At 30.1% G+C, this 23,459-nt stretch overlaps 1 protein-coding gene and 1 long non-coding RNA gene across 2 annotated transcripts in view; both read left to right on the forward strand.

Annotated features, from left to right (window-relative positions):
- Positions 1 to 5,155: 5,155 nt before the first annotated feature.
- On the forward strand, positions 5,156 to 6,390 carry LOC122519603. The gene is made up of 2 exons (XR_006304325.1): positions 5,156 to 5,308; positions 6,355 to 6,390. It is a non-coding gene; the product is annotated as an uncharacterized LOC122519603 (long non-coding RNA).
- Positions 6,391 to 6,476: 86 nt separating this feature from the next.
- Positions 6,477 to 23,459, forward strand: part of LOC122519604 (mRNA decay activator protein ZFP36L2-like) — a 29,153-nt gene continuing 12,170 nt past the window's right edge. Inside the window, exon 1 of the mRNA XM_043639176.1 lies at positions 6,477 to 6,747. Coding sequence (XP_043495111.1) covers positions 6,691 to 6,747 — 57 coding nt within the window. The 5' untranslated portion in view covers positions 6,477 to 6,690. The remainder of the gene's footprint in view (positions 6,748 to 23,459) is intronic.

Below are 23,459 nucleotides of genomic sequence, written 5' to 3' on the forward strand. Positions count from 1 at the left end.
TATGTCACCTTCTATAAAGAAAAAAAAGAAAAGTAAAGTAAAGTAAAGTAAAATTAAAATAAAGTATAAAAAGTAAATGAGAGAGAAGAGAGATGGAGAGAAAGAAAATTAAAAAAAGAAAAAAGAAAATAAGAAACCAGTCACACAAACGGATACTACACGTCAACCGGCTCTCTACGCGTTTGTAACGTTTCGTATCGATCGCCTTTTACGTTAACGATAAAAATGATGATATAAATCACGTGCTATGTAAGAGACAGGAATAAAAAAAGAAAGAAAAAAACTACGACACAATGAGACGGTAAATTAAGCGCTCGTTTTGATTATAACGAGCAAAGTTAGATCCTTAGAACCGTTCTTTCGAGGAAAGGAATACGTAGAGATAGAGAAAGAGAACCAAAGAATACGATAATGACGTTATATACGAACGTATATAGTTTCTGAATATGTTTGTATGTGTGTATGCATGGGTCCGGTGGATTACAAGGAAACGACACGAAGTGACGTTTAAATTAAAACGCGCTCACGACTACGATCTTTCTTAATTCGAGATCAATAGAGGAAATGTGAAAGTTGTCAGGTTGAATTGTAAGGAAGTGAGAGCCATACAGGACGCATACGTTTATGAAGTGCGACGTTATATGCGTCGTTAGTTAGGGTATCGTGGGTGGAACGAATGTGATCTTAAAAACGCGTTTAAACTCGAATAGAAAAATATTATATTGAAAGTTACAACGATCTTGCAAATTTCATATTATTTTTTACGATATTATAATATTTTATTTATTAAATAAATGTTGTATTATATATTAATTATTATTATATATTATATAATTATTATTATATATTATATATGTATTATATATTAAGTAAATGTATGTATTTATTTATTAAATAATCTTTTTTTATACTTTTTTTTGTATACGTTTATACGATCTCGTTAATAAAATATTATATTATTTGTAGATAAAATTTTGTAGAAAATGTATTATTGTTGATGTGTAATACAAGGATTGGGTTGACAAATTTGGAGCCCTTCATCTTTTATACTTATATTTCAAGTTATTATAGTTCGATCGAATGAAAAGAAATTTGTTCTATGCTAACGGTTCGAACTTTTTAACCGACATGCGTAAATTATTTACAAATTTTTAATACGACGATAATTTAATATACCGCAATTAACATTTATATTATTGTAACACATTAATTATATTTTACTATTTGATAAAAATGTTTACGAGTTTACCACCGAATTAGTAAAGATTTTAATTATAATATTATATTATATATTTTTCGTGCACGATCAGCTCTGTTATTCGAATTTGATCTAAGCGCAATCTTGAATGTGAATAATATAAAAAAAAAAAAAGAAAAAAAGAAATACAAGCAATAATTCGTCATCATCAGCATCTTCTTTCGTATACGCGTTTTTATATATATGTGCGTGTACGTATATATGCTAGTGTAACTTCGCAAGAAAAACGAAAATTTGTTTAAGAATAAATGTTTATGATACGTTAGCGTTTATACTGTTCCGTCATTCAGAAGATTTAGTTTTGTAAAGATTATTTGTTATCTCCCGACTAAAAATAATTCATTTTGAATTGAATGGATATAAAGTTATTTACGTGTCTTACTATCTGACAATTTGTTTACGCGATTTCTATGAATCAAGCTAATAAATATAAACTTATGTTGGATTATCTTATCGGTCATAATTAAATCTCGTTCGGATTTAATCTATAAAAATTTGAACGTTGCCAATTTAATGATATTTATTTCTAAATTGAAATATTTTGTCATACACCAATATATTCACCACATATTCAAACTCTCATATTTCGTCATAAAAATTCTTCCGTTACACTAATTAAAGATAATAAACATTTATTTGGATTTTTATCAAGTTGTTGATGTTAATATTATCTGATAATATGTTTACGAAATAGCGAATAATTTAGTAAATATAATCATTATTTTATCAACTATAATCAGCTGCTATTAAAATCTCGATCAATGAGGAAAATTGTGAACGATAATAAAGAAAAATTTATTTATTATTCATTAGCATCGAGAACTATCCCATATACGTTGTATAATACGTTTATAATGTATATTATAAATATATATAATAAAAATTTAAGAAAGAGACGAAAATATTGACTCGGAGATGCAGTTAAAACGATCCCGATCGGTAATCGCTTCTGGCCAATCTCATCCGGTTTACCTGCGTGCATTTACCTGCATCGTTATAGTACTCTTTACGGCTGCGTGTCTTTACCTTGGCCTTTAAGATTCTCAGAAGAATCTCAACTTCGATCTATCGATTCGCACAATTCGATTTTTTATCTGAAAGATATAGTTATCATTTTAAAACAAAATAAATTTATCTTTGATGGGGATTTGGATAATTGTGTATTAGTCATGTCGTCGTATAAAATCATTTCTAGAATTTCAAAACATAGACATGAATTTAAAAAGAAAAAGTTTTCCATAAACTCGAAATTATTATTGATATTTCCAAATATTTTCATTTTGATTCATGTTTAACGATAAATTGAAAATCAATCAAACGGTAATGAAACCTATTGATTCATCAAAATGACAACAAAAGTAAAGATTTTAAAATACTAACTGTATTCCCAAAACGATAGTTACGGTAAATGATAATAATAAAATAACAATTAATAATAATAAAAAAATAAATAATAAAAAAACAATTTTCTAGCTGTCGAAATTTATGATAAGTTCAATGGAAGATAATTAACAGTAAAGTTAACTTTCTAAAATTTTTGATAGGTTTATAAAAAAAAAAAAAAATCAATTCATTCTACGAATAATTGGTTCACATTTATTACGATTAATTAATTTTCTTTTAATTATTATTTTATTATTACGACGCATAAATTAATAATATATACATGATATTTTCATTACATACAAAAGAAAAATGTGTGTAATTATTACAAATAATTATGGGAAAATGATTGAAACCTCTGTTCCGAGATTAGATAGGGGGAGAACTTGGGTTATTACTTGTAACATACGGGTATATGAGGGTTCTCCATTCCAACGCTTACCAATGGGGGGGTGTTTTCAACCCCGAAGAGATTCTCATGGAGCTAAATATATCGACAAATGGGGAATCAGTTCAATTTCATGGTGGCCGTGTTACGGGTGTCGTTTGGATATTATCAGCTTGACCCATGCGGGTTCTTTCTTTCTTCCTTTTGTGGGAAATTCGTCTGATGAGCTAGTCACGAACGAGTCATGAATAACTTTCGATAGCCAAAATTAACTCGGTGTCGTCAATTAGTTTGATAGCTTTATAAATATAACATTTTTCGTGTATTTACATATAAACATAATATAAAAATGACCAATGCAAAATAAATTATTTTCTATTCATATTTATTGTTTTTATTTTTTCGCATCGTAATTAATTAATATTTTTATACGATCCTATTTAAACTGATTAATTGTAAATGCAAATAAATAAACATCATTTTTAGATCTATCAAATTAATTTCATTCAACGTACGTACGATCAACACAAAAAGAAACACACACACACACACATACACGAGTAAATAAATAATAAATCAAAGATAATGTAAGACCCCTTGGATTAAACGATAAAAATGTGGCTCGTAGGTGTGATCATAATAATAATAAATAATAATAATAATAATAATAATAATAATAATAATAACAATAATAATGATTATCGGTTCTCATTGATCGTCTAAGAAAGTGTCGATCTTACATACGATTGGAAAAGTTCAACAGAATATAGACGACGACGAGGTTGTTGGTGTGTGACTTGTTCTCTGGGCGACTCAACACAACACCTCGATAGAAAGGAATTAGAAGGGATCGGTGTGAGGCGTCGGGGTCGACGGCTAGAAAAGAAGAGGTCGTCGTATTGTTACGAATCGTCCGATTCAAACGAGTACGATGCTTGTCCACGATATACACCGATGTGTAAGAGGCACAATGATCATAATAGTGTCCACCAATTACCACCGCTTTGGATCAGAAAAAGAAAGAGAGAGAGAGAGAGAGAGAGAGAGAGAAAGAGAGTGAGTGAGAAAGAAAGAAAAAAAAAGATAAAAGAGAAGGGTCAAAGAGGGAAGAAGAGGGGCGGTGGTGGTGGTGGTGGTGGTGAGGGCAAAGACTGGACTTCATTCACGCTTGGATCTTTTCATTCGAACGGATCGTTCGTGGTGCTCTGTTATGCCTGAGAACGATGCACAACCAACTATTGACATTTCTATGCAATACTTTTTTTCTTTCTTTCTTTCTTTCTTTATTTCTTTATTTCTTTATTTCTTGCTTTATTTCTTTCTTTAGTTTTTATTTCTTTGTCGTCTAAAGAAAAGATGTAACCGTATTGGAGGGAAAGTTAGATTGGATGAGAGAATGATTAATTAGAAGAAAAATAATTGTAACTGTAACGTTTAAATTAAAGTTGTCTAATGAAAGAAAAAAAGAAATGCAATTGGTGGTAGTTAATGGAGAAGGAGATGGTCAATGATTCTTCATAAATTTAATATTATTTTCTTTTTCCATATAATCCACAGAGTAAAAAAGAAGACATAGTCTTTGTGACGTAATTCAACAATTGAAAATTGAAGATAATTACACATTTATATTTAATAGTCAATAATAGATAAACAAAACACGATAGTGCTTTATCCTTTTATCTTTCTCTTTGCCGACATATTTTATTTCTTTTTTTTTGTTACTTATCGAATTGCACATTAGTAATTGTCAACTTTTCTGCCAATGGGGGAAACCATTAGAGTATAAGATTTCTTCTTGTCAAAAGTGAGGTGTTACATGCCACTTTGGCCAATGAAACCTAACTGCAAACAAGTTTGCAAGCCACAGTATATCAGAGTATACAGAATAGAATACAACGATTTGAAAATCGAAGGGTTCTATGGGCGCGCGAAGGCAGTTACAGCTCAGCTCGGCGAGTAAGTTGGTCCGAAAAGAGGGAAGCTTTTTCCGATTGGTTGTTGGAAAGGATGCTGCGTTGCCGGTTTGCGTCTGGATGCTTCGTAATCCGTAAGACAGGGGTGAGAGAGGGGACGATAAAATGAGGGGCAGCGACACGCCTCACGATTGGCCGGTAACCTTCCCACCAATCGGGCTTCCGAACGTCCTCCCCCACTCTTCTTCTCTCATTCGACGAGCTACGCGACGCAACGCGAGGAGCGGCGGACGTCCTACTCGGCAGTTTACTATCGGGCGTCTAACGAGGATCATCTCCTCGACGAAAGAATATAACAGATATTTAGTAAGTGAGGCATAAGCCTAATGGCAATGCCGGTTTGTTGCATTAATTTATTTATTTTTTTTTTTTCGTTATATTAATCATTACGCACACATTTATATTATTAATCTTATCATTATATTTCTAATTCTTTTTTTTTTTATAACCAACAAAAAATCGCAGACCAAGAAACATTATCGTCGACTTGTTGTTGTGCTCGTTCGTATCCCCCGTTGATTTTTCTTTTTAATACTGTTAATTATCGAAATCCGTACCGTCTACTTTTATCTACTTTATCCTATCCAAGAAGAGAAAAGGGTATTAGATAAACAAAAAAAAAAGAGGAACGAGTAAAGAAAGAAAAGTGTTTTTATCGCATCGTAAATAGATACAATACAACTATATTCGCATATATATTTACGTACGTGCCTGTTGTTTTACATCCAACACAACACAACGACGAAGAGAGGGACTTTTAGTTTAGCGAAGAAGAAAAGTTTTAACTTCGAATTTCTTACGATATATACATACGTATAGAATCGAAGGACGTTCGGAAGAGTAATAGTAGTAGTAGTAGTTGGTCGTAGAGAACATTTCAATAGTTGTTATTTCGTTTTAAAACGAACTTCTAAAGGATACGAAGAAAACTATTCATTTCTGTGGTGATACGATTATATACCAACGAAAATACTTTTCTTTTCTTTTTTCTTTTCTTTCTTTCCTTTATTTCCTTTATTTTTTTGTTCTCGTCTTTTTTTGTTTAAACATTACTTTCTCTCTTTCCCCCTTCCTAAAGGAAAAAGAAAAAAAAGAGAAAAAAAAAAAACTTTTATTTTCGTTCGTTATACTTACCAAACATCGCGATATATAATAACTTGTCTCCCCGTGTACTTCTAACGTGTTGTGTTTTCTACGTAAATACATTTGACGAGACGACGACGCTTAACGTCGAATTGTGCCAGTTTATTGATATTATTAACAAGAAAATAATAATAATAAAAATATATATATTTATATATATTTAATTAAAAATTATTTTTCTGATCTTCGTTTTTTGTGCTCTTTTGAAGTTTTTCGTTGACTACGAAGAGAATTACGACGAGGAAGAGAAAGAACGAGAGTTTCTCTTTGGTCTTTATTTTCTAAATAGTAAAAGACAAAGAGACAAGGAAGAAGAAGAAGAAGAAGAAAAGAGCAGAGAAAGGAAGAACGCAATTTCTTTTTCCTGAAAAGTGCAGAAGTCGGGGAAGAAGAAAAAGAGGAAAGGAAGATAGGACAAAATTGAACGGATACGTAGTGTTTTTGTGCATCAATAAAAAAAAAAAACAACAACGAAAAGAAAAGAAAGGGAAAAGAGGAGAAGAGAATAAAAAAAGAAACTAGAAGAAAAGAAAATCTGAGGGAACATGTCGACCGCCGTCATGACTACGTCCATGTTCGAATGCAGCGAGTCTCTTTTTAAGGTAACACCAATAAAACTTATTATACTTATATACACCTAATTTATGTTTTTACACGATAGAGACACGTTCCCAAAAAATAAATGTGAAAAAAAAAATATATATATATACATATATATATTGCATCTAACGAAAAGTAAATTTTATTAAATAATTTTCTTTAATAAAAATAGCTTTTGTTTAATATCAAATAAGATGTTAAAAATTACCCTGATTGAAGGAAAATTTGAATTAATTCGTTTCGAATCAAAATCGTGTAAAAAAAACATTATTTAGGTGTACTTTATATTAGTTTTTCTTCATCTCGTTGTTATCCTTAGTATTCTTATAATATAGATTGTAACTTTATTATAATTTTTATTTGAAAAGAATTCGTGTCCTTCGAATAATCCACTAGCATCTTCTTTCTTAAAGAAAGAATGGAAGAGAAAAAGAGAGAGAGATAGAGAGCGAGACTCTCTTGGAGAACCGGAAAGGATCAGAAAAGAAAAAGATTTAGAGAAGAAAAAGATGATTGGTTGGTTGGGTCGGGTAGGTTGGATAGGTTGGATAGGTTGGATGGATGGTTGTAAGGATGGATGGATGTGTATAATAGTAAGGTTAGAAAGAGTGAGAGGAATAAAAAGGAACGTCGTCGTTTGAGAGAAGACTCTCTTCGAGACGTAAATAAAAGTATACGAGAAACCTATACGACGACTCTCACCTTAACGAAACACACAACGTGGAACGTTCTCTTCAGTTTCTCCTTGGAGTTTCTCTCGATGGCTCTCTTTTGCTCACTCGAGTACCGTTTTTACGATGAGACATTTCGTGATGGCCTACAACTTTTTTTTTTTTATATATATATTTTTTTTCGTCTCTCTCTCTCTCTCTCTCTCTCTCTCTCTGTCTCTTTCTCTTTCTCTAGTGCATTGTTTTTACGATACTATATTTCCTTTATATTTATTTTTTTTTATTTAAATATAATTTAATATATATATTTACTACATATATTTATATTATATATAGAGGATATATTTTATTGTTTATCTATTAGGAATTGTTGATAAAGAAGAGATGAATTTTAGAATTATACGTTCCTTTATTTTGCTTTTACACGCGATTTTTATTTCGTTTCGATTAATTATCGAACTTTTACGATGAAAGGATATCGATAGCCCGCCATTTTTGATACGAACTATATATTTTCTAGTTAAATTTATTTATTTATTATTGTTTATTACAAATTAGAAATTATATATATATAGTTTAAGAATTAATTGAATTTTTATTTTGATATCCCATATTCGGTTATTATATCGTAAGATTAATAAAAGTTGTTAAATTAAACTTTTTAAACTTAAATTGTTATCATTTTTATGATACGATTCTAATAGCTCGCAATTTTTCTTTGTCCGATTTATTTTTGATAATATGTAAATTTATCGCATAAAAAAAAGACAACGTGAAATACATGTCAAAAGTAGAAAGGGAGTGGGAGGAGGGGAGTTGACGCGCGTTTACATATCGATATATATGACAAGAGTATAAGTGGGGAGGACGAGGGGGGGGAACGTGTCCGATATTTTATTCCAAAACTGAAAGAAAAACCAGTAGGTAATTAAACAATGTTTCCTGATTGATGTGAAACTAGTGTCGGAATTTTTACGTTGCTTGCTTTATCGATATTTAAAAGAAAAGAGAAAATCGAAATAGATTTTGATAAAAATTTCAACGAAATTTGCTAATAAGATCGATGATAATTATTATGAAAGAAGATAACAATATTATCTTTTACATTTATCTTTATTTGATTACTTATTAGAGATTTGTGTAACTCGAGTTAAATATAGTTTCGAATGTTCTCGCGTATATCTACGATTAGTAGATTGTTTTTCGAAATTTCTGAGAAATTGAATAACAGAAAGTGAAGAGGTGGGAAGAAAGAAGATAGGGGTAGAGAGAGGTAGGAGGTGTGGTTAGAGGGAACAAAATAAAACAAACGTGTTAAACGTTCAACGATCGTACTCGTTAAAAAAAAAAAAAAAAGAAACAACTTCGTACTTTCGTGACATTTTATTTATACGCATATGTTTCTACGAACACTTTCCTATTTTCTTCTTATTTTTTTTTTTTTCTTCTTTTAAACCCCCCACCCACCTCTTCCTCTTTCGTTATATTCTTCCTCGACCCGGGGGATGGACGTAGCGGAAATATCAAAAAAATAAACAACAAAAATGGCTTAGCTTAGAACAATTAATACAAATTTTGTTCGTACTTAACTCGTACGTTAAACAAAATTATTCCCGAAAACCTTTTCGTGATTGTGTAATAATTAAATATAGATTTAACGATTTTCGATGATTGTTTTTTTTTTCTTGCTTTTATTTGTTATATATATATATATATATAATACATGTTTTTGAATCAAATCGTTCTTGCCTTTCTTGCGTTTCCCAACAACGTGTGTTTACATTTTTTCCATGTGCACTTTTATATATAAGCTTATACAGCAGACAAATATATATATATATATATACACGTACAACACACACATTATTACATAGAAGGATAGGAACGGGCTAAGAAAGATAGGTATCTTGTTAAAGGAGGGATAGAAAACTTTGTTGGCACTTGTAGAGAGGCAGCGGACCGTGACTATAGTCTACGCTCGAAGAAGAAGAAGAAATCGACGATCGGTGTGAGATTCAATAAAATAAAGAGAGAAAAACACAAGTTAACTCGATACATAAATATGCATACAACACACACACACACACACAAGTGTTACTACTATATATATACATTTTATTATTATTACACGTTTCTTTAGTTTATTTTTTTCCTAATAGCAAAGTTCATAAATAAAATTGAAAAATATTAATATACACTTCGTTATCTCAAGGTTTCTTTATTTTTTTGTTTTTCTTTTTTTTGTTTACTAGCAAAGTTCATAAAAGATAATATAAAAATGTATATAAATATAGATTTAGAGTTATTTTCATGAATTTTTCTTTTTTCTTCGTATGTGTGCGTATGTTGTGTAGAAAATAATACAAAATAACAAAAATAATATCAAAGTAGTAGTAGTAGTTATCGAATCGTCTGTAATACGTAACGCAAATTATCCGGATATTCTTTGTCGTGTTACACATACACACACACACACACCACACCACATACATTGAAAACCAATTATTTCTTTTCGTACGTTCGTTCATTCATTTATTCGTTATATTATTGTTAAGAAAAATAAGCGTGGTGCGCTCGTTGTTCGTGCTTTCCGAGAGAGCCAATATTTCCGTGACATAATTTCATGGTCGCAGGAAATCGAGGACATTCGTTTTTCCACATGAGAACGTACGAAAGTTACCTTCTAGAAGGTTTTTATTTATCTCCTCCTTCTCTCTCTTTCTCTCTCTCTATTTTTTTCTTCTTTTCTCTTCTATTTTTTTTTTTTTTTACTATCATCATCATCGAGTGTATAAACGTATATATTACTTTTATAAAATTAATTTAATTTCTCGTAATGCGTTAATGTTAACGAGTATGTATGTACGTGTACGTGTGCATGACGCACGTGTATATGTGTGTGTGTATGTAAGCGAGGAAATTTACACGACGGCTTTCCCTTTCTCGCGAGTTCCTCTTGCTATCGTTTCTTTTTCATTCAGCGTAACGCACGAAAGTCCTCAGTTACTGGAACACACTGAGAAACATATATATCGGGTACACCACCAACAATATTCCCCTTATATATTCACAACGAGTGTTCCAACATTATATTATCAGCAGGACGTATCGTTTTCGTTCTCGAAGATTTATCGTTAGTTCGTCGTTATTATTATTATTCATACGTCTTTATTTATTTCTTTCTTTCTTTTTTCTTTCTCTTTCCTTCTTTCTTTTCTTACTTACTTACTTACTTGCTTACTTACTTGCTTACTTACTTACCTTCTTACTCTCATTTCAACAGTTGGAACGACTTCCGGTTTAAGTCTTTTTTCCCCTTTCTGAAAGAGAACATGCTTATCATTTCCCGTCTTTTATTATTATTTGCTCTCGTCGAAATCATTGGTTTAAGTTTACAAGTGAAATCAAATGAGAAATTTTTATTGTTATTGATATGAAAGATTTTTCATTTTCTCTGTTTTAATAATAATTACATTTTAGATTTGAGTAATATTTTGTATTATTTTTCTTCTATATAATGTGAAGACAAACTAAGGGTATTTAATTACTGTGTAATATTAGTCTTAAAAACAGAATATACAAGATTTTAATTGAGGGAAGCAGAAAAAGTAGAGAGAGAGAGAGGTTTTTTTTACGTAGGGACCAATGTGAAAAGTCGGTCACGTTTATAAAGACGTATTGTGTAAATTAATATAATTATAGCAAATTTTATCTTGATTTGACAACAGCACTATGAATTGTTTAGAAATTACACGCGCACACAAATTAATGTCTTTGTATTAATAGTAATAATTATTATTAAAATAAAATATAGTAAAATTATAGTAAAATTATTAACATTTTTAATAATTTTATAAAACTACACACACACACATACACACACAAAACTTAATAGTAATTATTTATTATTTTTATTTCTTGTGAAGAAATAATTACAAATCATCGATAAGTTACTTTCTTTTTTGACATTATTATATTTCTTTTCTTCAAAATGCCAAATGCCGCACAACGATCATTATGAGAAACGTTTTTAATGTATAACCTGGCCAATGTTATGTACGCACATCGAGACACTTTCATCGGCAATTTCTCCGGTTTCGAAACTCCGTTCGTTCTTTCGTTCGTTCGTTCGTTCATCCGTTTAGGATACTTTCGACTTTCGTGTTGGAAGGTGGTGTGCGAACTTGTTTGGCTTACATTGTCGAAAAATATTCTCTTTCTCTCGAAGAAAAATCATCACGCAGTATAATATATAAACAACATTAATGCAAGTAGTATTTGAATGCATGCCGTTTCCCGCCAACAATGTGTTGTCACGTGATACCTCGATCAAAGATGGCGGAAGACGTGAAAAGCCCGCGAAATAAAAAATTTTTTCTTTTTCTCGTAATTTTCGTTGAAAATGTAGACAATTATTATCAATTGTTATTATCGTTATCGTTGTTAATTGCAAAAGAACATTTATACGTAGAAATTCGAAAATTCTACCTACGCGCCTCGCATTCTGCTCTTACATAAATCGTGTGAGATTATTTTCCCGCCGGTATATTTTCGTAGCGAGAGGGAAAATACTACGATGATGACGTACGCGCGTTCGGCTCCTATAGAAAGAAAAGAAGAACGAAAAAAAATCAAAAAGATAGAGAAATGGAAAGAGGGAAAGAGAGTTAGGTTCGCTTACTAATATTATTAGAGATCTGAATTAATTAAGTGAACGAGTAAATAAATAAATAAACAAATGCACAAGACCTCGATAAAACGTAGGAGAAAAAACATCCAGAAATTTCTAATAGTATATAAGGTGTCCCAGAAGTTTCTCTATTAGAAGAAAAATATACAGAAATGAATATTAGATTATTAATAGAATAACAATACTTAGTTTGATGTTCATTTCAAGGTATACATTTTCATCGGATTCACCGGATTCATCGAATGCGCCGCCATTTTAAATACTACCTTCCTTCGAAACAACATTTCTCATTTTTCAGTTCGATACACCAGCTTTCGGGGCAGACCTATAATCGGAGATTAGAAAGCAAAGTTTTGGAAAGGCGATTATCTTATTATATTTTCGAAATTTTCTTTTTTTTTTTTCTTATTCGAGAAACGATATTTATTTCTCTAGTCACGTTTGAATAGATATTTCGTACTCTAACCACAATTAAAACGTGCGTGCCTTTCATAGAAGAAGCACGACGAAACGATTCTAAAACTTTCTAACGTCTCGCAATGATACGGATTTTTAGGCTTCGATTGTGACACACCAAGAGTAGTATATATAGTTAACTTCGTATATATATACACACACATATATATATTTATACACACATATGTTGTACATATACAAACGACGTTACCTTCACTTTCCTTCGTTCCATTTTCTCCAACGTTCGAAAGTTCCTAATTGGTTACTGCCTTCGGTTTACTCACGATGCGAACGACGACGAAATTTCAAGTGTACACACGTTTATTTTCATGACAAATTATTTTTCTTCGATTCGTTTCCGCCTCCTTTCGATTTCGATAAAAAATCAGAACGTGTTTTATTGATTAGTTCTTACTTATTTGGTATATATATATATGTGCTCTGTTGGTAATTATAACAATAAATTTTTCAGTATCTTATTTGTTCTATATAATCGAATCGAATTTGTTCAATATTATTACTTGATCCATCGTTACAAATATGAACACACATGTATCAAAGAAAATTAATTTTTATCGTATTAATCTTTCACATTAATTGTGCACTGCACTGCATACAAAAATAACCTTTTCTCCTTCACACCTTTAAAACTTTGCCTTTTACTTTTTAGTCAATATTTTTGAATGATCAATAATAAAATAATTATACGATATTTGTGATAGACAGTTTGTAGAATTATTGAAGATAATTATGAACATCTAGATTAATGCTTTTACAAATACAAATTTGAATTAATCAAGAGAAACTTCGTTTTTTCGGTTTAATATGAAAATAATTAGTATCATCTTCCCCAAAGGTCGGTGGACACTATGAAATATTGAAAAGAGCCAAGAAGGTAAAATGGTCACCAAGAGCACGTTGACTAATTTGTTTGCTCGGATGGTAAATGAAAGAGTATTGGTTGTGACATAGCTAAAAGTAATTTGTAATTGTAATCTAACTATGTATGTACTGATGAATAATGCAATATATGTATCTGCCAATGTTCTCTTCTCTTCCACGGTGGTGTGCTGCTCGTTTCTTTTCCTCTTCTTTTTAGTCGTTGGGTGGTATTTATTGTTTCTTCTTCTTTTGATTGTACGACCGATCTATTCGTTAAAGTATAAAACTCGCGTACTTAAATAGTTAAAAGAAGATGCGTGTATGCGTATGCGTATGCACATCATCTCATGGCTGCTCTGATCCACGCTTACATATACGCACATAAACATGCGAATAAATGAATATTTATCCATGTAAATAAATACTTACTTGCGTTGAAATACAAAAAAAAGAGAATCTTGTATTTTTCTTCTTCTTTTTTTTTCTTTTTTTTTTTTTTTTTTCTTAACAGAGTAAATGCTAATCTTATATTTTTCTCCGGCGCTAAAGTACGATAAGTATTTTTTCATATATTTACGATTCGAATGACGTCATTATCATATATATATATAACATTGATAATACTACTAAGGACAGTCTTAAATTTACATAGAACATCATATAGATATGCAAATATTTTCTGTCAGTTAGATAATTAAAAAAACAAATAATAAAGCTTAATTGCGTAAGAATCTTTTTTTATCGTCATAATCCTAGTCATCGTAAAAGCAAAGGTCGATGATTCGTTTAGATATCGCGAGCATGGTCATCTCTTTCTCTCTCTCTTTCTCTAAAAATAAACTTGTATGTCAAAAGTCTATAAATTATAAGTGTACAATAGATGAACAAATAAGGAGAGTTAGAGGAGCATTCCACGTGTCTTTCGATTATGGTTAAACAAAAAAATTTATTAACCAATCTCTTAGATATGTGTGTGTATGTATAAGAAAAACTTACTGAACAACCTGTCTCCTTCTCTCTCTTCTATTTTTTCTACATTCTTTTTTAATGACTGGAAGAAAAAAAAAATAGGATTTTTAAACGAAACGAAACAAAAAACGTTTAATCCTTTCTCTTTCTCTTTCTCTTTCTAAATCATTTCCAAAAGATTTTCGAAATGTAAACTGAAAATAATAGAGATAATAAAACTATAAACGCGCGCGAGAGATTATTATCCTTCTTGAATAATATTCCTTTCATTTTTTTTATTTTTGAATTTTTTATATGAATTTTATAGTTTTGAAAGAGATATTAAACGAAAGATTTTATCATTCTTTTTATATATATATATATATATATATATATGTAATATTTTACCGTAAAAGATCGAAATTAGAGAATGTCAAGATTCACATGAACGCTTGGTATATGTTAGAAATATTAATGTATAAAAACTAAGTCCAAAATATTCGTTCTTCCACCGACGCATTTGGTATGCGTTGACATTTCATCATGTGAATCTTGACATTCTCCAATTTCAGTCTATCATGGTAAAACACACACATATATATAATATATACATATATTTATATCATGTATCGGTCAGCGTATCTGTGTTGGTTGCACGTGCAAAATCAGCCAGGTTTTCTGGATTTTTCTGAAAGCGGAAACCTCGCCCCAAGCGAGAGCAACGTGTTCAGCAGCCCAGGAGCAGCACAAGCAAAAGCAGCAACACAACAAAAAACGGACTCTCGGTGAACGCAAGCCACAAGAGAGGAGTATGCGGGGCGGAGGGAGAGAGGAAGGGGGAGTATAGGCGTGTATAGGAGGAACCTGTTGGCTTCAGGTTTACGAGCAAAAGAGAGAGATAGCAAACGAAAGATATAGCAATAGGGGTTAGGGGGGGCAGAGGACCACGAGGAAAAGAGAGAGAGAGAGACCTACTCTCTTTGTGCGCAAGAGTTCTGCTGAACGAACGCGTTACACCGCCTGTAAACATGGCCGTATCTAACATTTCATGGAACCCTATGCTTTTTCATCTTTTCCAATTTTTTGTTCTTTTTTAAATAATTTATTGTTAATATTTTTTACGTACGTATTTCTTTTCTTTTTTTTTTTTTTTTCTAAGTATTTTTTTGCAGTAGATAATTGAAGATAAAGATAAAGAAAGAAGAATATTCCATTACCGTATCGATTGCGACACAATTCTCTCCAAGTGCACGTAACCTTGTTTCTTATCTTTCGTTAGATTGAAAAAGTCAAGATGTTATTTAGAGAAACCTTTCGATAAATATCACATCTTACGCCGTTATTATGAACCTTCTCTCTTCTATTCTTACATACACACATCACATCACACATACACGCACGCACGCAACGGACCACGCGTTACCTGTGTGATTAAAAAGAAAAAGAAAAATAAAAAGAATAAGAAGAAAAGAAAAGAAAAAGTAATCTCGTGTAAGCGTGTCATAGTAGAGACGGTTGTTATTTTATTACCATCGGATCAAAGTGTAAAAATATTTTTTTTATCCCGTCTAGAAATGATTATTAAGAGAGATGTTACTTGCATTCTATCGAGAACCGAGCGTGCGCGCGCGCGCAATAAAAAGAGAGAAACAGAGAAAAATAGCTAACTACAATTACGAGATACGAATAAGTTCTTTTTATATTTTTTTTTCTGTCTTTTTTTTTTCTAATATGAATTTTTTGAATCAACGGAATACCGTGGTTGTGTTGCACAGTAATCTTCGTTATTACGAGAAGTGTAGACTCGATAAAAAGTACTTATCGCTTTTTTTTTTTTTCTTTTTTTTTTTTTACCCAGTTTGTTTGCGCCATTGATCTTCGATATATAATACACGCGTTCTTCGATATATTGCTTGTGTTTCGCGTATTAAATTATATTTTCTTTCTATCGGGATATAAAGCGAGACGTTTTTATCGTACAACGTTTGCAACGTATATATAATATGTGTGTGTGCATGTCGCATGTGCGCGTGTGAGTGTATATATATATATGATGCATATAAGAAAATAATGTTTTTATCTTTCTTACTAATTCTTTCTCTCTTTTCGTTTTATCTCAACAGTATTTTACTTTCATATCTGTCATTGTTTTATTTTCCCCTCTTCCCATAATATATTAAAAGCTATTCACGTACTATTAATGCCATTGACACGGATAACATTTTCCTCTAACATCATCTATCTAATTTATTTTTCTTGTTTTATTTTTAAATTATAAGAAACGTACCTCCTACGTGGATTAGAAAGTATTGAACCCCTTAAATTTAAAGCATTTCTGTGTGTTTTTCGATCTAACTTACTGTTTTGCCTTTTTTTTATATATAAATAAGTTTTTTGGCGTAATTCAAAACTTTTCAACTCATCCCTCGTACAAAGGAATAATCGTGCTTCTTACAGATTTACGGACCACGCATCGATGGTTAACAAAAAAATGAATATTTCCATTTAAGAAATACAAAATGAACATTGTACAGTTTTATAATCTGTATTAATTAGTAATTTGATTCCTTCATTTTCTTCTTCATAATGATATCACAAGTTCTTTGTTGAATAAATAGTAGAAAATATTTAGGTCGATACCACCTAAATCCCGCCCTTCCATTAATTCTCTACCCTATATAATACTACACAACACAACACACTCACACACACACACACGCACATATTTATCCTCATAAACGACGTAAGAGGCGAAAGAGAAACTCGAAAGTCAATTAAAAATGGCGTCCCAAAAAATTGGTTTTACTCTAGAACATGCTTGGTGTCACACACACACACACACACACACATTACATATATATACATACATACATGCTTACTTATGTACGTACTACTTTACTTTACATGCTTACGAAGTGCAGAAAGCGAGAGTGTCGGATCAAAGAGAATATACTTGTAGTTCTTTCCCTCCTTCTCCTCCTCCTCACCCCTTTCCTTTCCTTTCCTTTCCTTTCCTTTCCTTTCCTTTCCTTCCTTATCTTTCCCTCCTTCTCCTCTCATTCTCTTTAACTTCGCCTTACCCCCCTACCTACCCTCTTCTTCTACTTCTTATATACTCTCTCAGAACTCGGCTCTCGATTTCACTTTCACGCTTGATTTACTCAAAGACACGCGCCTTCGAAAACGTGTCTCTTGTACTACTTTATTTCTTTTTCTCTTTCTTCTTTATCTCGTTCATTAAAATATTATATATATATATGTATCGTGCGTTTGAAAGAAAAAAACTGGTGTGTGTACTTATGTACGCACGTAAGAAGTTACACTTCTTTGCTGTACCAAAACGAATATAACCTCAATAACCTCAAAAGTAACTTCAAAAAAAAACTTCAAAGAAAAAAGTAACATATAAAAAAAATTATTATTATATATATATATAAGAAAGAATAAAAAAAAGAAAAAGAAAATATAAAAATATAGATATCAGTCCACACTAAATATAAGAGAGATATATCGAATTACTTCACGTGTCAACAGCCATGGCGCGGTTACAGCATTAGTTCTCGCTCGATCATTTAAGTAAAGCAGCGCTGAGTACGATTAGTATTTGGATGGGTGACCCGCTTGAGAAAAAAAGGGGAAGAAGAAAAGACAACTTCATGCCGTATACTTGAAATCGCTTTGCCGCGCGTCGTAAATATCGACAAACTTCATGGTGTCGTTTTTCCAGACGTTCGGAACAAAATCACTCCCCATTACATTTTCCCCAATGCGCCAAAAGAAGTATAACTTCAAAAAGAAAAAAAAATATTGTTTTGAACATTATCGTGGCAATGATCACAACATTACTACGACTACGAAGGAAATAAAAGCCGGTTCTTAGAAAACTCATTTGTTGTTCGAATCGAAAAATAAATGTGAGATCTGTAGAAATAATTTTTTTTTTTTTTTTATATATATATACCGATTATCGTTACTATTACTTTTCAGTAGTGATAGATAAATTATCATTTATTTCAATTGATGGCGAACTTATTTACTTGTTCACTTACGTCATTCTTGTTGCAACGAAAATTGCAATGAGCATTGCTTTTCGCGACACGCTTCATTGAAAAGTATTAAATTGGATTGGTTGATCGGTAATCTTACGATGCAATTTATTTAGATCTTAACAAAATAATATCGAATGTTTAATAATATCTAAAGCATCCTCATGTATTTTTTTTTTTCTTTTCTTAAATATAAAATATTTTTACTGTTATACTTATCGAGTTACACAAAGATAAAACACCGAATACTTTCTTTCTCAACAAAATATTATTTTCTATCATTTGTTTTTATATAAGATATTAAAAATTTCTGATTAAAAAAGAAAAAAAGAAAGGAAAAATATTATTTATGTAAAAAATAAATGATTTTAAAATCGTGTTACATGACCTATGGGCCGACCTGACATTTACATTACTCGATTACTAATCTATATTTATGTACGTGTTTACGTATCTGTATAATTATAACTTATTTATGTACATTACTAATATATTCGTACAAGTTTGCTGGAATGGATTCTAAATTAATTCATTATAAACAAAATAATAACCAACAAATAGGAATAAAATAAAAATAGAAATGCGCGCCTAGCGTGTTTAATATTACATAAGACGTTTTAAACTTAACTTTCTAAGTCTCCGTCATTTTCATTCATGCAAGACGATCTTTGAACTTCACCTTTGTGTGTAAATAAACATAGTTCAATTTCATTTTTTATACTTTTTTTTTTTTTTTTTTTTTTTTTTTTTCATATTATTTCGTCTTCACACGTCTCCCTCAGTTATGCGTGTGTGTGTGTGTGTGTGTGGGTACGACCTTTTCAACGACGAGGAAAGAGAGAGAAATGCTTCTCATGTTTGTTAGATGGAAAATAAATTCCTATTTTTTACGATAAAAATTCGAGATTACTTGACTTTTCGATGCGATTGCAAGATCGAAGGTCACGCATATACATTTCCCTTCTTATTTTACTTCTTGTATTTCCTCCTTTTATTTATTTCTTATCTCTAAAAAATATTTATCAAAGTATTTAAGATAAATCCAGAATAATATATATTTTTTTGTTTTGTCTTTTGTTTTTTAAGAAATAATTAATATTTGTAATAAAATATCAGTAGTTTAGGTGAACGGTATTGCATAGATAATATTAAAATTATAATTTGAAAAAAAAATATATATATATATATATATATGATTATTATTTTTAAATAAAATATCAATATGTAACCATGTGTGACAAATTTAAGTACTTCTTTTTTTTTTTTAAATATTATAAATACTGAATTAATAATTATTTACATAAAATAAATCGTAAATAATATATATATATATATTTTCAACTTTCTTTTCTCATAAAAATTTATCGATTAATAATATTTCATTAAAATGATTAAAAAATGTCATTTTCAATTTCAATTTCAATTTATCAAAAAAAAAAACAAAGAAAAAAACATTATCGTTTACCTATCATCATCAATATCGTCATACTCGTTTAGAAAAAAAAAAATTAATTTAGATTCGTCATAGAGTACATTAAAGGCAATGCAATTAAATTCTTCCAACAACTCAATTATTTCGAAATAAAAAGTTAACAACATATATTTGAAAATACATCATGACTCGTATCGCGTTAGTTAATAAAAAACACAAAGCATATAGAACTGCTGTTGTTTGCATTTATTAGTAATCTTTTTTTCTGGTATAATATCGTACACGTGTGTTATTAGAATGAGACAGATTAGGTGAGTTTAAAACGTACGATAACGATGTGTGAAAAATATTGTAAGATTGAAAAGAAACATGAATGAGTGGGTAAATAGTGTTTCGGTGGTTAATGTAGGGTTTTTGTGAGAGGGGAAGGGTGGAGTGGTGGTAGAAGTAATGAGGAGAATTTGATGATTGTTGATGACTCAACAGGAATATTCATATCTAATTGAACTTGGCCTTTTGACCAGCTTATATACATACATAAAATGTATCTAACAGGTATCCCATGATTCATAATTCTTTTATACTTACATACGCTAACTATACAAGGAAGCAGCAGCACCCATATCTTATCGTATAGAATAAAGATACATGTATACTTAATTCATGTACCTTTATAAAAGCATATTAACGAACGTTGATGTAGTTGTTGTGTTGTCAGATAGTTATTAACATCACCCTATGGTTTTTCCATTAAAAACGGTTAACTCTTAGAAATGATTGCGACAGAGTAATACCGGAGAAAACATTTCTTCGAATGCAATTTGTCTCGCGACCGGTTGCGAATTTTTTAATACGTGTATATTGCTAAGTGAGACAATTTAAAATTCTTGTTTTCTCTAAGTATGAACTTTTTTAAGTATTGTGCTATAGGGGAGGAAACATAGTTAGTTTTCCTATAACGTTCTACGTATATGGAATAATTAAAAGTAATAATTAAAAGTAATTGTTAAAAAACAATATTTTTCAAATAATAATTGCCTGATTTTATAGAGAAATTTTTATGAAGATTTTATTTGATTTTTTTTTTTTTAATAGAAATTATATTTTTTAATATATATTAAATATTATATTATTTATTCTATGTGTAAATTTTCTTAAATATCATTTTTTTTTATATTATTTTATATCTAAAAATGTAAATTGCAAAAGGGTTTAAATGAACGTTTGATAAAAATTGATCAGAACAAATTCTAAGGAAGAAAATAATAAAAGAATCAGGGTTAGCACTACTATAATAATTTGCTTACACCTTAGTCATGTTTCCTTTTCCTTTGTCGTATCAAGGACAAGTTTCGAAAAGAGGAAAAGAATAAAAAGTAAGGAAGGTCGATTCTATTCTCTCAATGACATCGATACCGACTGACGTATGTGGTGGTCTTAATTCAAGGACATGTCAACACCTTTTAAATACCGTTTCTAAACATCCAATCGCGTTATTTTTCTGACTCTTCGACATTCATAGACTTAAAATTATTTATTGAATTAAAATTACATTCAATCTTACGTTGCTATTTAATATTTTTTTTTACGAATAAATTTATATAATAGGGATTACCATAAGAAATATATTTTTAATATTTTAAATCATTCATTTTTTATTATATTAGGAAAAAATATATTTAGGAGCAGGGGTGGGAAGGTATTCAAATATTTTTTTTTTTAAATAAACGTTAATTTGACAGATAAAAATATTGTTCAAACATAGACATTAATCGTAATTTCTAGCGTATTTTGTTATTCGAAAAGAATATTATTTGAAATTAATTTGTTTAATTTCTTTTTTTTTTTTCTTTTTGTTTTTCTCAAACAGTTAATTGATCAATACTTCTTCTTATCCTATGTTTTATAAAGTTGTTGAATTAACCATATAAACAAACTAGGCAAATGATATTACGTGTTGCATGCGTGTGCATATAAAAGTGAATTAAAAATATCTTTCGAGGAAGTAAATAAAAAAAAGAAAAGAAAAAGAAATAAAAGAAGTGAACGTGAACGAAATAGAAACGAATAAGAAAAAGTGTACGTATTCTCGCGCCCTTTTATATTTTTTTCCCCGTACTTCCTACGAAGTTTAAAGAAGAAAGACGTTGTTCCAACGACTTATTCTTTTTTTTTTAAAGTATTCTACGAGAAAGGAAATCTGTGGAGAAGAACGAAAGGGGTAAACGTCGGAAGAGGAAAAGAGTGTTAGATAGAAAGACTGTTGGTTAACGAAGGGAGACAAAAAATACTGCTATAGGGCATAGGAAAGAGAGACAAAGAAGAAACACGCATAAAAGATTACCTATGCATATGAACGTGTGTGTGTGTACTAGGTGTATTATGTATATATATGTATATATGTGTATGAAAACGACTGACTGGCTTTTACCCATACATGGGTGCATGTATGCATACATTGCATACATGCACTAACACTCGCTCATTCACTCTACTCACACATATACAAAATCACGCATCCCACATAAATCATCAGTTTTTTTTTCTCATCCATAGAAAAATTTCATTTGTCACGTTCGTGGTGTTGATGAGAGGAGATATTCTTGAATTTATTAAACGTTTAACTTTCTAAATAGATACTCCTCATATTTCTTTTTAATTAAATAAATTTAGAAATTATTTTTACGATATTATTTCTTCCTAGTCAAATACTTTTCATACAGGTATTCAAATTCCTCCAAAAATTGTACATTTTTTTTTTGCGTTTCATTTTTTTTTTTCTAAATAAATAATTTTGTATTTTTTTTGTCTTTTTATTATGTATGCGTGAGTTTATTATTGCAGTGTCATAGGCACAGAGAAAAAATTTGTAATAACGCACGCATGAACGTGACATAGAGTGTTTATTTATAGAATATATATATATATACTGTGGCCTTGACAATTATAACGAATAAATATTTTTTTTCTTCCGCACAAGGAAGTATTCTTCGAAGGATTAATCTTCATACATTTAGATAGTTTTTTTTAACCTTCGATTTATCCTCTTATGTTAAAACATTTTTTGTTGCAAGTTCTTACAGTTTCGCAAAATAATGTTCGATCAGTGTTAGTATACTTTTAAAATTCTTCGAATCATTTAAAACGTACAAGCACATAAATATAAATTAAATTCTTAATTTAAATATTTACACATGTAATAAATTGTACTTGCAACACACGCAATTAATTATTTTTTATCACTTGTTTTTATTCAAATGTTTTGTCTCTTCGAAAGTGTTTTCGAAGAAAAATTTATTAAAAAATAAAATTTCCCAGTTTATGTATGTCTACGATACAGTATCGGACAAAACTATTGACACAAAATTAAAATTTTTTTTTTGGTAATATTTTGTGGAGGGGGATAAAATTAGAAATAATTTAATCATTAAATTAATAATTTAATTCTAGTAATGTTTATAGTAATATTTAATGAAAAAATTACTAAATAATTTAATAATTTCCTTTCTAGTAATGTTTATAGTAATATTTAATGAAAAAATTACTAAATAATTTAATAATTTCCTTTCTAGTAATGTTTATAGTAATA

Source organism: Polistes fuscatus, unplaced genomic scaffold (genome assembly GCF_010416935.1).
Source record: "Polistes fuscatus isolate 324 unplaced genomic scaffold, CU_Pfus_HIC Scaffold3, whole genome shotgun sequence".
In the NCBI taxonomy this organism is placed as follows: Eukaryota; Metazoa; Arthropoda; class Insecta; order Hymenoptera; family Vespidae; genus Polistes; species Polistes fuscatus.